This window comes from Mastigoproctus giganteus, chromosome 14 (assembly GCF_048544385.1).
Source record: "Mastigoproctus giganteus isolate SK-2022 chromosome 14, ASM4854438v1, whole genome shotgun sequence".
Lineage (NCBI taxonomy): Eukaryota > Metazoa > Arthropoda > Arachnida > Uropygi > Thelyphonidae > Mastigoproctus > Mastigoproctus giganteus.
The window spans coordinates 104,283,957-104,302,364 of record NC_143588.1 but is presented as its reverse complement, the minus strand read 5'-3'; the positions used below and the strand labels follow the sequence as shown (position 1 = coordinate 104,302,364).

The window sequence follows — 18,408 nt, the reverse complement described above, 5'->3', positions numbered from 1 at the left end:
TTGTGTTATTTTAGTGATATTTCACTTTTTTGGCCTCAACGTTGTCCCCATTCGGCGCTGGTCCAAATTTATTATTTATTGGCTTATAATTTTGGCTATACTTGCCCTATATCTAATATTTTTATAAAAAAATCTTTTTTACACATATTCCTACCATGTTTCTTCTATTTACACTCCTGTCTTCGTTATATATTTGTTTTGTTGCTCTTTTTCTGCTTTAAAAAAAAAAAATATATATATATATATATATATATATATATATAGGTATGTATGTATCATTCTTGTAAAGCTTGCACTGAGTTGCTTCAAAATGATTGTTAAAATTTATCAGAACTATTGCACTTTTACTCACAGTTCAGTTCAAAAAGATGAATTGAGCAGTTTCAGTAGATAATTTATTATGATGCTTTTCACAAGAGTGTACATTTGCAAGAGGATATTAGACATTCTTGCGAATCTGTTAATAATGAATTCAGTATTGCAGTATTCATAATTGATATTACTTACTCATATAGCAAAGAATAATGTTTAAAATATTATTAAACTGATCAGTTTCTGTATTTTTTAGTTAAATATTGTTCTTATTCTAACTCTGTTTAAATATCATTCTCAGATCTCCATTTACATGCCATCATTAAAAATAGTAAAGAATGTGGTTGAAAGAATGAAAAATTTGAGTTCTTATCTGGTAAGTAGTTTCAGAAATTATTCATGTATATTACTCAACGGACTATTCTAACTACACTATTCTTACCACTGAATGACATACAGTAAACCCTCTCTAATCCAGATGTTGGATAATCTGGATCAAAATATGAAAAATTCTGTTCACAGGTGAGTACTTTGAAAGACACCCGGGATTTAGGAAGGCAGATGAGTAACTCTCACTGCGTGCTGATTGACTGTGCAGAGAAGGACCTAACATACATTACATTGTCTTGCGTGTTGTTCAGTATTGTTGTTGACTCTGAGTTGGACAGATGTTATTGCTTATATCACATCATTTTGCATACTTCTTTATACATATATACATAAATTAACATATTTTCTATAATTATGGGTTCTAAAGAATTAAAAAGTGAAATAAAAAGAAAACACCTTACTTAGTAAAGATTTCTCGTAAACTGCCTTCGCCTGCCTAACCTCCTTTGTGACTAGTCTGTAATCAAGTCACAAAGGCAGGCGAAGGAAGATTACGAGAAATCTTTGGCAAAGGACGCAAAGAAAAACAGCAAAGAGTTCTTTACTTATGTAAACTCTAGATGGAAGGGGATGAATCAGATTGGCCCACTTAACATAGTTGGTATGACTATTGATGATCATGCTCAAATAGCTTATAAACTGAATGAGTATTTTGCATCTACATTCACACATGAGGAGTTATTCAAGGAGGGGAACTCCAGAAGTTTATCAAACTCTAACAGGGAGATAAGTGAGTTTGTAATAACTGAGAGCAAAGTGTAGGAGAAATTGTTGAAGTTAAATGTAAAAAAGTCACCTGGGGCAGATGGAATCAATTCAGTTATAATGGAGGCAGCAAGGGAATTAAGCAAACCCTTAGCCATAATTATGAGAGCATCCTTAGAGTCAGGGGAGGTCCCCATGGACTGGAGATGTGTGCAAATGTATCCCCAATTCACAAAGGGGCTTCAAAGGGTGACACAAATAATTATAGACCTGTTAGTTTAACTTCTGTTCTGGGGAAAATAATGGTTAAGGAGGTGATACAGGATCACCTAGACAAGACAGCAGTAATAATTCAGACACAGCATGGGTTTGTAAAGGGGAAATCTTGTCTGACCAATTTGATCAGATACTACGATGTGGTCACAAAGGAACTGGATGCAAAAAATAATTTTGATATCATATACTTGGATTTCAGGAAAGCTTTTGATACTGTTGTACTTGGAAGACTGCTGTACAAATTGGAGCGGAATGGCATTAAGGGCAAGTTACTGCAATGGATAAAGGGATGGTTGAGTGGGAGACGGCAGAGAGTGGTAATAAATGGACACTGCTGTATGTGGACTAGTGGCGTCTCCGTGGCCAGGTGGGAAGGAGCAACAGTGCGTAGCACACGCTTCTTGATTAGACCGGGGTTCGAGCCCGTCACCACCAAATACGGAGGATGCGGGAAGGTCAGGGAATGACCACCGCATATCCCGGAGCAATATGGCCTTAGTTGCTAATGCTCCTAAAAACCAAATAACAAATAACAATGTGGACTAGTGTTATTAGCAGAATCTCCCAGTGTTCGGTGCTGGGCCCATTGTTGTTTTGTGTATTTATCAATGATATCGATGAAAGTATATTAGGCTTAATGTCCAAGTTTGCAGATGATACAAAGGTTGGCAGGGTTGTTAATGACAGTAAAGACAATATGCTACTGCAACAGGATATAGGAAACTTAGGCAGACGGGCTGAGAAGTGGCAACTGAAGTTTAACATTGACAAATGCAAAATACTCCATATGGGTAGCAGTAACCCAAAAGAAACGTACCAGCTGTGTGGTACTACACTCAGGGAGGTGGAGAATGAAAAAGACATGGGGGTAATTGTGCAGTTAGATATGAAGTTATCTGAGCAATGCAGACAGGCTGCCTGAGCAGGTCATGGAGTTTTGTCAATGATATATAGGAATTTTGCTAGCAGAGACAAGGAAGTGATTATCTCTTTGTATAAGGCAGTGGTCAGGCCACACCTTGAGTACTGTATACAGGTCTGGAGGCCTCATTTTAGGAAGGATATAGAGTTGCTTGAGCGAATACAGAGAAGGGCAACAAGATTGGTGAGCAGAAAGAAGGGGTCCTTTTACCAAGAAAGGCTTAAGTTCTGCAAATTGCATCTAGAGATTAGGCACCTGCGAGGTGATCTGATCGAGGTGTATAAGGCCTTGAATGGTTTGAACAGGCTCAATGCTGACGGGATACTTCCACTTGCTCAGATTAAGAACCTGAGGGGGGCATAGATTCAAATTGAGTTGTAGAATAGATGTACGAAAGTTTGCCTTTAGCCAGCGGGTAGCTGATTGCTGGAACAGACTTCCATCTGTTGTTGTGGAGGTTGATAACTTAAATAAATTTAAGGCTGAACTAGACAAACATTTGGAATGACTGGATGGGTGAAATGGGAAGGGGTTTTTTTTGGCCAATGCTGTATAAGTTTGCTTTCTTGCATCATATGCCTCAACTAATGCTAATGCTAAGTAATAAGCACTACCTTGAGGAGCCAAAATGCCTCGAGATGGTGCTGTCTAGGTGGTGGTATCCCCCGAGAATAAGTAACAATAGTCTTATCCATAGGTGAAGTGTTACTTATTCGAGTAGTGCAATACCATGGAAACTTGTCGTGAAGGTATTCACGATATGAGATATAATTAAAACTTTCTTCGTAATAGAAATTATGTGGGTGTATTATCCATGCTCAAACAAACTCCTTCATTTACAAGATATTGCTAACTTTATAACACATTTTTACCTTATTCAACAGAGTTCTTATTGTTAATAGATTGCATTGAAAAGCACTGTGAATTACTGCAGTGTGAACAGAATGGCTTTCAAGTGAAATGAAGGTGGGTATATAAAAATTACTTTCAGCAAGTAATTGTGATATTTTTTTTTATATGACTATAATGTTAGTCTCTGTTATTAACTTGGCAGTGGTGGCATCCTAAGCAGCTGCAAAAATGGTGATGCAGCACCTGAAAGGTGCCAATTTTCTTTTTAATTTCTGTATAAAATGTTTGGGTATTTTTGAGTTCTGTTTGGACAAAACCAATATTTCCTGTTTTCTGAATGGGTTGCAATACTCGCATGTAACTTTTTATATTTGAATAAAGAATTAAATATTTTTTATGATTAAAAATCTTAAATTTTTTTCAAGAATCTGAAATTATTTTCGAGAAGAATTTCGAAATTATTTACCGTCATATCCCAGGCTACTGCAGCTGAGTTAGTCTGGTAGTGTTGTGCATTTCAAATATTATGTATGTTGTGTTTTAAAAGTCAGTTGGGAAAATTTGTTGGTTAAAACCATTCTACCTCAATCTGAAATCAACTGATTGAGTATTGGGTTTAAGTTACTCTTAGAACTGATATATGTTATAAATGTAAAGCTGCAGTTTAGGTTATATACTAGTTAGTAATATTATTAAACTTACATGATTAATGAAAAATTTTGAACTGCTCAGATATCATGTTAATTTTGTTATTTAGTGGCAATGACCTTTGGAACTTATTTATTCCAGACAATATCTGCTAGTGGAGATGCTCATCTGATACTGAAGGTAGAAGCAGACACTGTGACAGCAGCAACTCATTTTCGGAATCTGGAGATGCCTCAAAGAGGTGAAGTGTTTCTTAATACAGTCGATTCCCGTTATTTGGGACATATCAGAACTAGTGCATTTTGGCCCAATTAAGCGGCTGCCCCAATTATCCGAAGTTTCACATAAATTGTTAAAATGTCATACAATGGCTCCCTGCTTTACAATTGGTTCACTGTACAATCAAATCATGTTATGATGGACTCACCATAGTAAAGTACAGTTCACTATACAATGTGTAATAAGTGCCGGTCATTGTGATCACGTTTGTGAATTGAATTTTAATTCTATTGAACAGCAATTCTAATTAGCAAAAATAGGAGGAATATTATCCACAGGCTATAAAAGTAAAGATATATTAAGAACAAATTTACCCTTTATTACCTTACCAATTAAAAAATTAAATGATACGTGATAATCGGAATAATTAATACATACTGTAATATGTACATACTAACTAGTTGATATTTCTGTTCACTTCTGGGTGGGGGTTAAAATTAAAACAGTAAAAAGATAAGCAATCAATAACAAAGAACACGGCACACACACGAATTGCAAGTAACACGATATGCACAAGTGAGAATGGAGTAACAAGTTATGAAGCTTTAAAAATAGGAATGAAGAGAAGATTCTGAAAATTAATTTTTTTATATGATTGAAGATTCCATGGAAGTGTAAACACATTTCACCATAATAACCCACAGAATTCCAGCTGTCGGTATTATTGCAAATTCAATAAGATCGAGTTTACTATCCATTTAAGATAGATTGCACTAACAGAAAAACCCAATAAACAGGTGACTGCTAATTGTTTTTATTGTTTTATGGTTGTGACCTCCAGAAATCCAACTGAACGGTCGGAGACAATTGTAGGGTAATCTCCAGTGCTGCGGTCTCCTGCCCTGATTAAACAGCATATTGTCCCAATTAAATGAAGTAAACCCTGGCTATTTTCTCGATTGGGTTCTGTTTTTTAAGATTTGCCCCAAATAAACGGCTGCTCTGGTTACCCAGTGGCTCAAATAACCAGCACTGAATATTTGCTGATGCTATCGAGGCAGTGTTAGGTGGGTCGGAAAACTGCTAGCTTGGGGAGATACAAGGACTAATAGATTAACAGTAGCCACTGGCAGAGGTGAAAGTGATTCTTGCACTGCTTCTATTGGAATAAGCAGCAGCCTGGAAAACAAGACACAGGGTATTTCAGAGACTGCTCGAAGTCATTGCGCTACAAGTAAACACATGGGTTGTGTTAGGGTGGCTAAGAATAGAAACAAGTTCATGTATACTTGCATGTACACCAGTGCTAGGAGTTTGGTAAATAAATTTGATGAATTTGAGGTATTGCTCAAAACATCAAAGGCAGATATTGTTGGGATATCAGAGACGTGGTGTCACACAAATATAAGGAATGCAGAACTGGAATTTCGGGAGTACAATGTGTATAGGAAGGATAGACATGATAGGAAGGGAGGAGGGGTTATGCTATTAGTTAAGAAATGAAGCCAGTCAACGTCACTGGACAGTGCAGTGTCGAGTCAGTTTAATGTGACATAAGCATTGGGAGATCAAAATTGAGAGTAGGAGTGTGTTATAGGCCTAATGACTCTGATGAGTATAATAAGAAACTGTACAGGGAAATAGAGTGGGCCAGTAAATCAGAGAGTCTTATAATGGGGGATTTTAATTTCCCAGATATTGACTGGAATTTGTGGGTTGGTCACTCACACACTAGCAAGGCTTTTGTGGATTTATTGGGTGATTGTTTTCTAGATCAGCATGTTCGGGAGGCAACTAGAGGGAATAATACTCTTGATCTGATTATCAGTAGTGATTCTTCATGCATTAAGAATCTGCAGATAAAGGAACCACTAGGTGGCAGTGATCACAGTGTGCTGAAATGGGATTTACTCAAAGAGGTAACTACCATCAGGGATAAAGGGAAGGGTTTTTGCTTTTGTAAAGGAGATTAGGGTGGTCTGAGACAGTATTTAAATTCTATACGGTGGGACCAACTGATGATGTTACCAACAGCAAATTCAAAATAGGAAGCGTTCAAAGAATTTATCTTGGAAGCTACTAGGTTTTACATACCAACTAAGAAATATTGTTCAGGGTTTAGGCCTAAATGGATGTCAAATGAACTAATGAGACATGTGGCAGAAAAGAAAAAATGCACAGGATACATATAAATTAATGGATGACATGGAAGCCTGTGATAGATATAAGCTGGTCTGTAACCAAGTTACATACAAAGGAGATTAGGCAGGAAAGGCAGATTAGGAGAAATCCTTGGCAAAGGATGCAAAGAAAAACAACAAAGAGTTCTTTACCTATGTAAACTCTAGAAGGAAAGGGATGAATCAGATTGGTCCACTGGATATTGATGATTAACTGTTTATGATCCGGCTCAGGTGGCTAACAAACTAAATGAGTATTTTCATCTACATTCACCCATGAGGAGGGGTGGGGAATGCCAGAGGTGAGTTAAACTCTGGCAGTTAAACTCACCTCTGGCAGTTAGAGGTGAGTTAAACTCCATTCAGGGAGGGGAATGCCAGAGGTGAGTTAAACTCTGGCAGTGAGCTAGATGATTTTGTAATAACCGAGAGAAAAGTGGATGAGAATTGTTGAAGATAAACATAAAAAAGGCACCCGGAGTGGATGGGATCTATCCAGATATATTAAAGGAGGCAGCAAAGGAAGTAAGCAAACCCTTAGCCATAATTATGAGAGCTTCTTTGGACTCAGGGGAGGTACCCATGGACTGGAGATGTGCAAATGTGACCCCAATTCACAAAGGAGGATCAAAGGGCGGCACAAGTAATTATAGACCTGTTAATTTTAACTTATGTTCCAGGAAAATTAATGGAGGCGCTGGTTAAAGAAGCACTGCAGGATCAACTAGACAAGACTTCAGTTATAGCTCTGATACAGCATGGTTTTCTTAAGAGAAAGTCTTGCCTGACCAATTTCATTGGATACAATGATGTGGTCACAAAGGAACTGGATGCAGGGAATAACTTTGATATCATATATTTGGATATTAGAAAGGCTTTTGATACTGTTGCACATGGAAGACCCCTGAACAAATTGGAGCAGTGTGGCATTGGAGGCAAATTGCTGCTATGGATAAAGGGATGGTTGAGGAGGAGAAGACAGAGTGGTAATCAATGGACACTGCTCATCGTGGACTAATGTTATTAGTGGAGTCCCTCAGGGTTCAGTGTTGGGTCCATTGTTGTTTTCTGTATTTATAAATGATATTGATGATGGTATATCAAGCTTAATGTCCAAGTTTGCAGACAATACGAAGATTGGCAGGGTTGTTAAGGACACTAATGACAGTACGCTACTGCAACAGGATCTAGAAAAGTTGAGCAGATGGGCTGAGATGTGGCAAATGAAGTTTAACATTGACAAATGTAAAGTACTACATATGGGAAGCAGTAACCCCAGAGTGACATATCAATTCTGTGGTGCTACACTGACAGTGGTAGAGAATGAAAAGGACCTGGAGGTAATTGTGCAGGCAGATATGAAGTTTTCTGAGCAGTGCAGATGGTCTGCAAGAGTAGCTCATAGTATCTTGTCAATGATATACAGGAATTTTTCTAGCAGGGATAAGGAGGTGGTTAACCCCTTGTATAAGGAAATGGTCAGGCCCCATCTTGAGTACTGTGTACAGGTCTGGAGGCCTCATTTCAAGAAGGATGTAGAGCTGTTGGAATGAGTACAGAGAAGGGCAATAAGATTAGTGAATGGAACAAAGGGTTGCTCTTATGAAGAAAGGCTTAAATTTTGCAAATTACAGTGTCAGGAGACTAGGCACCTGGGAGGTGATCTGATTGAGGTGTATAAACCCTTGAATGGTTTGAGCATGCTCAATGCTGATGGGATTCTTCCTCTTGCTCAGAATAATCACCTGATAGGGCATAAATTCAAATTGAGGAAAGACAGATGTAGGATAGATATGTGGAAGTTTGCCTTTAGCCAGCGGGTAGTTGGTTGGTGGAACAGACTTCCATCCTTTGTTGTGGAAGTTGATAACCTAAATGAACTTAAGGCTGAGTTTGACAGGTATTTGGAACGAATGGAGGGGTGAAATGGGAGTGGTTTTTTTTTTTTAGCTGATGCTGCATAATCTTGCTTGCTCTCTTGCATCATATGCCTCTACTAATGCTAATTATTTTAATGCATTTATTTAAATAAATTCCATATGGACTAAATTCCAAACATATCAGCATTTCTTAATCTGCAGAAAATCCAATTCATAGTCATAGAAAGTTAATTACTGGTTAAAATTCTGAAATGAACACAAGTATAGTTTAGATATTATTAATTCCAAATGCAAGACTCCTATCTATATTTTATAAAGATGAATTGGAATGATATACAAAAAACTGATATACAATGGACTAAATCATTGTTTTTTAACTGGTGATCCATGGAACACTGTAGTTCCACAAACAGTGCCAAGTGTTATGGAAATGTTCTACCAAAAATTAGCACTTATCTGTATTTTTATATTTTGAGGCACCTTTTATTTTAAAATAAAAAGAAAATATATATTTATGCTAAAATTACCAATATGAGGGGGTGCTGATAAATTCTCAGCCTGACCCAATTCTCTTTTTTTTTTGTTTTTGAGAAATGAGTGTAAAATTATGAAAGAATGCATCTTTTATGTTAAACAGTCCATTGTCTCAAAAAATTCTTAAATCCATTTTTATTTTTTACATATTGAAGAAAGGATGTCAACCTAAATGTCACTTTCACAAAACTGAAGGTAAACGGTTATGAAATACCTGTTTCTACAAGGAATTCATTCTGATATGGTGGTGACATTAGAACAATGTTCATGCTATTTAATCATTGAAAGCAGGGTTGCAAAATTTAAAATAGGTTTTTGGACACAGAGGATGCAGAGAGGACAGGACGACCAGTTTCTGTGTTAGTGCCTGAAAACGTTGATGCCATTTACACTATAATACTGCCTGATAGACAAATTTCTGCTAAATGGATAGTTGAGACTCTAGGCATGTCGGGAACATGTTGGATATGTTATTCATGAAATTTTGGACACATGGATTCTTTCTGTGAAATGGGTCCCCAAATGTCTCAATTCCATACAAAGAGACATGTACTGTCTTCAACTTCCATTCTTCATAATTTTGAGCAATGTTACAATGATTTATAGGCACAAATTTTGACCATGGATGAAACATGATTGTTTCTTTATGACAGAGGCCAAATAACAGTGGCTTCTTCCTATCCAAAGTAGTTCCGCATCCAGAAATGTGCTTGGAAGGACATGGCCTCTGTCTTTTGATTGGAACAAGGATGGAATTTTGTCTATTGAATTTCTGGAAAGAGGTAAAACGATAACTGCTGATCATTATTCATCACTTTTGGACAAACTAAAAGAGGAATTGAAGGCCGAACACAGGAGGAAAGCTCACCTGAGGAGTGCTGATTTTGCAGGAAAATGCTCTATGCATGCATGTGCGTGCACGCACACACGCATGATCGTCTGAAGTTGGCATAGTGACCTTCTTCATTATCTTCCATAATATTCACCAGATCTTGCACCCTTAGGCTACCTGTTCCCAAATCTCAAAAAATATTTAAAGGGTATCATATTTGCATCAACTGATGATATACTACAAATAGAAGCCTGGTTTTGGGAGCAGCCTTTCAATTTTTTTTGAGAGGTTTACATTTGCTGGAATGTCATTATAGAAAGTGTGTGAGCTAAAAGGTGAATATGTTGAATAAACTAAGTATATAATTGGATTATCTTGTTTCTTTCTATAATAGGCAGAGAAATTATTAGCACCCCCTCATATACCTATACCAAAAGCAAATTTACAGGATGTAATTAAGTATTATTTTAGTGGCATGGTGCACAGGTATATCAAGAAATGGAAATTGGGGAAATAATGATTACTTCAGCCTGCATAGAGTGTAATTTGCCTTCCATTTCTTAAAGAATTATAGATTATTCTGAAACATTTTGTGGTACTTCCTATACCACTTTTTCAGTGATCTAACCTCTGACAAGTACAGGAAATGCAAACTATACAAAGACTCCATTATTGGCATAACCAACAATATTAACAGAAACAAATGCATGTATATAGACATTAACCTTATTAGTAAATTAATAAGAGGAGTTTACCTCAATATAGTACGTGGAACACTTCCGTATGATACCCTCCAGAAATTAAAACGGAAAAAACGAAAAAATCGACAACTTACCGGTACATTAAAGTAAAATATAAATAATTAAAGTAAAATATAAATAATTAAATAATCAATTTAACACAATTCAAAATCAATTCAAAACAATTAAAATTCAAATTAACGCAATTAAAAGAATCTAACGAAAATATTCAAAACGATTTTCCTTCCTGAAGCTGACAATGCTTTTCGACCGACTGTTGTGATCACAGGAATGAAAATTACCGAATCCGGCTAAACCTGCAACTTAAATAGTGATTATGTGTCTTTGCGCATGCGCGTAAAGGTCCACGCATCGGAGATCAAATATGGCCGCCGAACATTAACAGAATTCTCGTGTAATTTAATTTCAACGGTTTCTGCAATTAATAGTCGCGTATAATTACGTTGAACGTTAAGTATTTTGGCCTCGTTAAATAAAAAAGTATGTTTTTCGTTAATGGCATGAAAGGCTAATTCTGACGCTGCTGAACGAGAAGCACGAACAGAGGCTTCGTGTTGATTTACACGGATATTAAGAGAAAACCGCGTCGAACCCTGATAAGACGAGTCGCAATCACCGCAAGAAATGTTGTATACTAGATCATTAATTTGTGTTGCGAACGCCGAAAGAACCGAGCGATTGTTCAGTATAGTGTGTAACTTCCGTATAGGCCTAGCTATAATTTTAAATTCGGTATCTTTAAAGAATCTGTTAAGCTGTTTGTGCCACTGTTCAACATATGGGACAGAAATAAAGTATTTTTTGATATTACTATTGTTGATTGGTGCAGTATTTTGTATCTTATCCTTAGCTTGTACCCTAATTCGATTTATTGTGTTAATGGGATAACCCCTGTTCAAGAATCTGCTAGTTAATATTTGTATTTCTGAGTCTAAAGCAGAATCCGTCGTTGAATATTTATAGGCATTTAGAAATTGATTAAAGATAATCGATCTTTTGTAGGTGAACGGGTGGTAGCTATTATAATGCAGAAGCATACCGGTGTTTGTGGGTTTTCGATAGATGCTAAATTGTATTTTGTTCGAGTCCTGGGTAAGCGTGAAATTTAGAAAGTTTAATGACTTAGTATCCGTATCTTCCCTTTCCAATGTAAATTTGAGTCTAGAATGAATATTATTGAACGAATGTAAAATGTCTTGGATAGTACTACTATCGGTAATAACTAGAACATCGTCTAAATACCTCCCATAGTATGTGATACGGGGACGAAAAGGTGTCAAATGTATCTGCTCAATCGTTGAGAGATAGATCTCTGACATTAAGCCACTCAGGCTCAAACCCATGGGTAATCCAAAAATTTGTTTGTACACCTTGTCTCGAAAGGTGATGTAGTTAGCCTCAACTAATAGTTTAATTAAGTGAAAAATCTCCTTTATAGGCAGCTTCGTATAATTAATCGGTGTCGAGTTTTTATTTAACATATCCCAAATAATATCTAATGTGTATTCAACGTTTACATTCGTATATAATGAGGTAACATCTAATGAGAATAAATTGTCATTGTCGCCGAGTCTAGTCTTTAAGATTATTAAATAATGTATCGTAATTCTTAATTCCAAATTGTATAACCTGTCTAAAAGGTTTTATAATGTTATATACATGTGTGGCTAAGGCTGAAAATGCCGAGTTCCTGTAGGAAACAATAGGTCGAATCGGAAATCCAGGCTTGTGTAATTTTACCTGACCAAAAAGTGCAGGAATATTGTATGTTCTGGACTTCAATTCCTTCAACTGAACCATAGTAATGTAGTCGTTTTTACGATATGTGGTTAACGTTTTATTGTATTGATTTACCAAATTGGTAAACAGAGTCGGGTCCACTTCACAATAAGTGGAGGTATCAGATACAACTGAATCTAACTTATTAATATAATCATGTTTATCTAGTATTACCACTGTATCTCCTTTATCTGCCCTCTGTATAATAATGTCCTTATTTTCTCGAAGTTCTCGTAAAGCTGAACTGTCATGTGTATTCAATTTAGGAAGTCGCGTTTCTTTTATGTTATTCACTACTTGGTTAACTTGTTGAATAAATACATCTTTTTGTGGAACACTACGAAGTCCAAATTCAATATCAATTACGCATTGTTTTTTTTTTTTTTTTTTTATATTTTACTTTAATGTACCGGTAAGTTGTCGATTTTTTCGTTTTTTCCGTTTTAATTTCTGGAGGGTATCATACGGAAGTGTTCCACGTACTATATTGAGGTAAACTCCTCTTATTAATTTACTAATATTATTATCAACGTAGAACATATTGAGTATTTCAGCTCTGATTCATACTATCTAATAGACATTAACCATATACATGTTTTCAGCAGCAGAGTATTAGAATAGATGAAAAAGAAAAATAGAAACCATAACAATTATACCTTGAAAAAAGAACCCCCCCCCCCCAACTCAATCTTCAACCAACCCACACATCATTTAATATGCTCACAAATATTAGTTGCCAAACAGATGTCTAATCCTGCAATATCCAAACCCCTATTTTTCTCTCTCTGAATATTCTCACCTTCAGATGCACACTGTGATTGGTCCCAGGAAACGTTAACCTGAGTTTTGATTTTCAAAAAAATTCTTAGTTTGAGAGTACAGTATAGAACATATAATTAATTCTAAACCACTGTCTTGGTATGTGAGGTTGATGGTGCTATAAGCAAAACATTACACTGAAGAAGTGGTACAGGAAGTACCATGAAACATCTGAGAATAATTTGTATTAAAATTACTTGTATATTGCCATATTTCAAACTTGTATAATAGCTAGGCTAAGTATTCTGCACAGATTTCTTTTTCCACATTGGTGATATTGAGTACCATGAAACATCTGAGAATAATTTGTATATACTTTAATTTCTTTAAGAAATTAAAGGCAGATTATGCTCTGTGCAGGTTAAAGTGATGTAATTAATTTGAATTATTTCGTTTCTAATCACAAAGACATCTTTTTGTATTGAAAATGAATGAACCAAATTATATAGATTTGGTTTACTTTCTACCAATATGGAACACCATAAATAGTATTCTAACATCAATTATTTGATTTCTTACCCATTGCAGTGTTTAAAAAATGGTTGAAAACACTGGACTTTCTTTTTCAATACTTTTTCTTTTACAGCTGGAAGTCAGATAGGAAATGGTGGAGAGTCTCAGTGGGCTGAAGCTAGAATAGATATTCGCAAACTTAGTCAGTTTCTGTTTGGACAGCAAGTGAATCCACTCCGTGTAATATGCAGTAAGTCATTTGGTCATTACCTAACAAGTTCAAGTGTGTATGTTTAAAATATTTATGTAATTGATTATAATTTTCGCAGCTTTAGTGACAGTTTCAACTTTAAGAAAGTAAGTTTGCATATAAACTATGTACCAAATCCAGTTTGCTAAAATATAGTGAAAATTTCTAGAAACCTAATTAATGAGAACAGAGGGCTACTTGGTCTACATTACAATATATCATTATAATATACATAGGGGAGGCAGTTTATTAGGTTATGCCCAACCTAAGAGTGAGTAGCACCTATTTTAGCACTCAAAACAACCTCAAGTCACTGGAACATGACCTCCACAAGGTGCCGAAAGCATTGAGTTGTACAATTGCTGCCATTATAATATGGTGTCTGACTACCATCTTGCATAACAGTGCACTGGGCCAAAAACCAAACAGTAGTAATTAAATTTCTGTTTATACTGTGGATGGCTACTGCAGCCAGAAGAGTTTAGTTTTATTGCAGTAGATAAACCAGCCTAACATGCATGTTACACAAGGAGTAGCTGCTGATAAGAAAAATTAATTATGCTAAAGTGAGAAATGCACTGCAGAAAAGAAAAGGAAGGCAGCACATCAAGTAAGATTGTTTCAAAATGAACTCATCCATGTTACTGTTAAACTATTTTATTCTAAATTAATTCTATATCTCACAGAATTCCTTTAGACCTCTTCCCGGAGTGCTTGACTGAATATGGTAATTCTAGTATAGAGAAGCTGCTTGAGTTTCTTCGTACTTTTTTTTTTTGGAATTTGCCCAAAGAAAAGTGAGATAAGCTATGGATGTATGGAATTCATGTTGACAGTCATTAACCAAATGGAAGATCTTTAACTGGGTAAGAGTTTACCTTTAATAGATATCTTCATTATATTTTAGAAAGGGTTGAAAGTAAGGACAAAAAAAAAGGCAATAATCAGATAGCTATCAACTTCCACGACAGATGGGAGTTTGTTCCTGCAATTAACTACCTGCTGGCTAAAGGGATAATCACCTCCTTTTCCCTACTAGCAAAATTCCTGTATATCACTGACACTACCCCATCACCTGCTCTGGCAGCACTGCTCAGAAAACTTCGTATCTAACTGCACAATTACTCTCACGTCTTTTTCATTTTCTACCACCCTAAGTGTAGCACACAGTTGGTACATTTCTGTGGGGTTACTTCTACCCATATGCAGTATTTTGCATTTGTTAATGTTAAACTTTAGTTGCCACTTCTCAGCTCATCTGCCCAACTTTTCTAGATCCTGTTGCAGTAGCACACTGTCCTTAACAACCCCGTCAACCTTTGTATCATCTGCAAACTTGGACATTAAGCCTTCATGATAACCTTCATCAATATCATGATAAATATACAAAACAACAGTGGGCCCAACACCGAACCCTGGGGGCAATTCCACTAATACCATTAGTCCATGAAGTGCAGCATCCACTGATTACCATTCTGTCTTCTCCCAGTTAACCACCCTTTTATCCATTGTAGTAATTTGCCCTTAATACCATACAGCTCCAATTTGTACAGTAGTCTTCCAGACAGTTTTTAAATTCTATACAATGGGACCAACTGATGATGTTACCAACAGCAAATTCTAAATGGGAAACATTCAAGGAATTAATCCTGTATGCTACTAGGCTTTTTACCGATTAAGAAATACTGTTCGAGGTTTAGGGCATCTGACATCCATTTAGGCCTAAATGGATGTTAGATGAACTTATGAGACTTGTGGCATAGAAGTAAAATGCATGAGATGAATATATAAATTATCAGGCAACACAGAAGCCTATGTCAGGTATAAGCTAGTCTGTAATCAAGTCACAAATGAAGTTAGACAAGTGAAGGCAGATTACGAGAAATCTTTGGCAAAGGATGCTGATAAGAACAACAAGGACTTCACTTGCATAAACTCTAGAAGGAAGGGGATGAATCAGATTGGTCCACTTGATATCGATGGTTTGACTGTTGACTTTGCTCTTCAGTTATTACAAAATCGTTAAGCTCCCTGTTAGAGTTTAACAAGCTTCTGTCCTCCACTCCCCTACAGAATTTCTCATGTATGAATACATGCAAAATATTCATTTAGTTTGTCAGCAGGATCATCAACAGAGTATTAACTCCAGATTTTAAAGGCCTGGAGACTTGCTGATATCAAGATTCTTCCCAGTGTGAATCTTGATTTCAGTAAACCTTCATTCCAATGTCTTTCAGTGTATGTATTTGTTGTGGAAGCCGTCAGTGGCTCTCATGTATTAAACACACGAAGAAACAATATACAGGCTAGCATTGCACTAACCTGTATGTCGTCATCAAATTTGTATGTAGGCATTTAAAAGTAAAGTTATCTCATATTGTGAATTTCTTTACAAGTTGCTTGCTCGTGCACTTTGAATAAGTAACCCTTTCCAAGTAGTATATTGTTATTGCCCAGAAGGCACCATTTCAGAGATTGTTGTTCATTTATCGGTGGGTGGGTAGGCACCTTGAGTACAGAGGTTTACAACCCAGTTGTGGGGGATGCCAAAACAAATAGGGGGTTTAAATTATGAGCAAAAGCTTCAGGCCATGGGAAAATAGTATAACAACATACAGGTTAGTGCATTTCACCAGATTTGTACTTGGCTGTTTAAAAGCAGTTTGCATAAAATCGCATTGTTGTACATCTTTTATTGTGAATTTCTTCACGTGTTTCTTACTCATGTACTTCAAATAAGTAGCCTTTCCCAAATAAAGAAGTATATTGTTAGTTGGGTGCCACGACCAAGTGGTAGTACTCAGTGGAACGTAACAGTCCTTTCCCAATATGTGTAATCCATTTTATGCAAACCTTTTTGGCTTTTGAATGGCTAATGCAAATTGAAATTCAATGCAAGCCTATATGACTAATGCAATAACCTATATGTTTTTTACTTTTTCTATAACTTGGAAGTTTTTGCTCGTAAATCACTCAGAACATAGGGATAAACTTAAATTAAGATGGGAAAAATTTAATATTTTAGTCGACGAGATCAGGCACTTAAGGAAAAGAGTTGTTGCTCTATAGTTAGCTGGTGGAGCATAAATCAGGCAGGTTCAGCACAATATCATAAAGAATTATTATAGATCAGCTAATACAGAAGGTTATGTTGGGGATATTAGAGAGGTTGGAACATACTGTGTAACAATAGATGCATGACTGTACTAGGATTTTGTATATCAAACTTGCATATTTGAATAAAGTCTACCTCTCTCAGTGTAGCATTTTGTCTTTTTCTAAACTACTGTAGTGATAGAAATTAATATGGGAATTATTGGTTATTAAAATTTTTATTATAGAAAAAAAGATTAGACTGTTATTGAAAGCCATGCTACAGCTGTGCAGTAAGAGTCATAAATGTTCCATATTATGAACCTGCGAGTCTCAATTAGCAAAGAATACCCAAAGATATTTGCCTGAAAATCCATATAAAATAATTAAAACTATTATATTAATAATGATATTACAAAATATAAAGTATATTTGAGTTTGATTTCATTTATTTTTATTTTTTAAAAATTGCATTGCAGATATAGTCAACAACAAGATGATCCACTTTTTCCTACTCCGCGATGGTGTGTCAATGCAATATTTGCTTCCTTGCATTTCTCCTTGAACCGAACCAAACTATATGGGTTTTCATCGAATGAATTGTAAAGCTGATTGAACAGAACGGCAAAAAGAAAAAAAGTGCTTCTTAAATATGGTTATTTTGCATAATGATATAATCACTCAGTCAGGAGTACTGGATATCAGTGTTACCTATATTGTGGTTCCAGCTGGTTATGGCAACCACATATAGCAAAAATATATTTAATATTTTATCAGGTATACTTAATGACGAATGATTAATATCTAATCGATATTAACTCGAGAATATCTAATATTTTTGAGAATATCCTTTATTCGTATTGCTAGGTATACTCTGTATTTATCACTATAGCAAACACAATATAGCCAGTATTCTTGATCAGTTATTTTTTTTTTCAAGAAGCGTAGCATGTACGATATTAGATTTACAATATGTTAACCTGCATCATGCAATTCTCAGTATATATCACTGCTCTTTATTTATTATTTTTTTGATATCATATTGAATAAATATTTTCTCTCAGCTACAAGTATTAATTAGAGGTGAATTCTTCAAAGAATATTAACTTCTGAAATGTGGTGGAAAAAGTGATTTTTGATGTTTATTTCACATTGAGATGGTTTCAAAGGGTATATACATATGCATGAGTGACGAAACCAAAAGAGGATACTTTTACTAGAAAGTAAATTTCAAAATTCATATTTGAAAATAATCTGACTTATGTGAACTAGTTATGTGCAAATATATTGGGTGGGCCAAAAGTCATGGAGGGGTTTGTAATGCCTATAAATTTTTCAAAATTAAGTAAAAACATAAAATTAAAATGTTAATTTTTTTAATGGAATAATTATTAAAACTGAAAAATTACACTCAAGTGACCCCCATTTTCAGCTTCACAAAGTCATGCCTTTAATATCACATTTCTCAAAAAAATCAGGTTCTAAACCGCCAATTTCATCTCG

The 18,408-nt window shown here is 35.7% G+C and overlaps 1 protein-coding gene across 2 annotated transcripts in view; it reads left to right on the top strand.

The window, feature by feature from the left end:
• Hus1-like (Hus1-like checkpoint clamp component) overlaps positions 1 to 17,627 on the top strand; it is a 28,050-nt gene extending 10,423 nt beyond the window's left edge. For both annotated transcript variants that reach the window (XM_090388842.1, XM_090388841.1), the window contains exons 5-8: positions 614 to 688; positions 4,247 to 4,346; positions 13,696 to 13,812; positions 17,385 to 17,627. In XM_090388842.1, the coding sequence (XP_090244968.1) occupies positions 614 to 688; positions 4,247 to 4,346; positions 13,696 to 13,812; positions 17,385 to 17,470 (378 nt within the window). In that variant the 3' untranslated portion in view covers positions 17,471 to 17,627. The remainder of the gene's footprint in view (positions 1 to 613; positions 689 to 4,246; positions 4,347 to 13,695; positions 13,813 to 17,384) is intronic.
• The last annotated feature ends 781 nt before the right edge of the window (positions 17,628 to 18,408 follow it).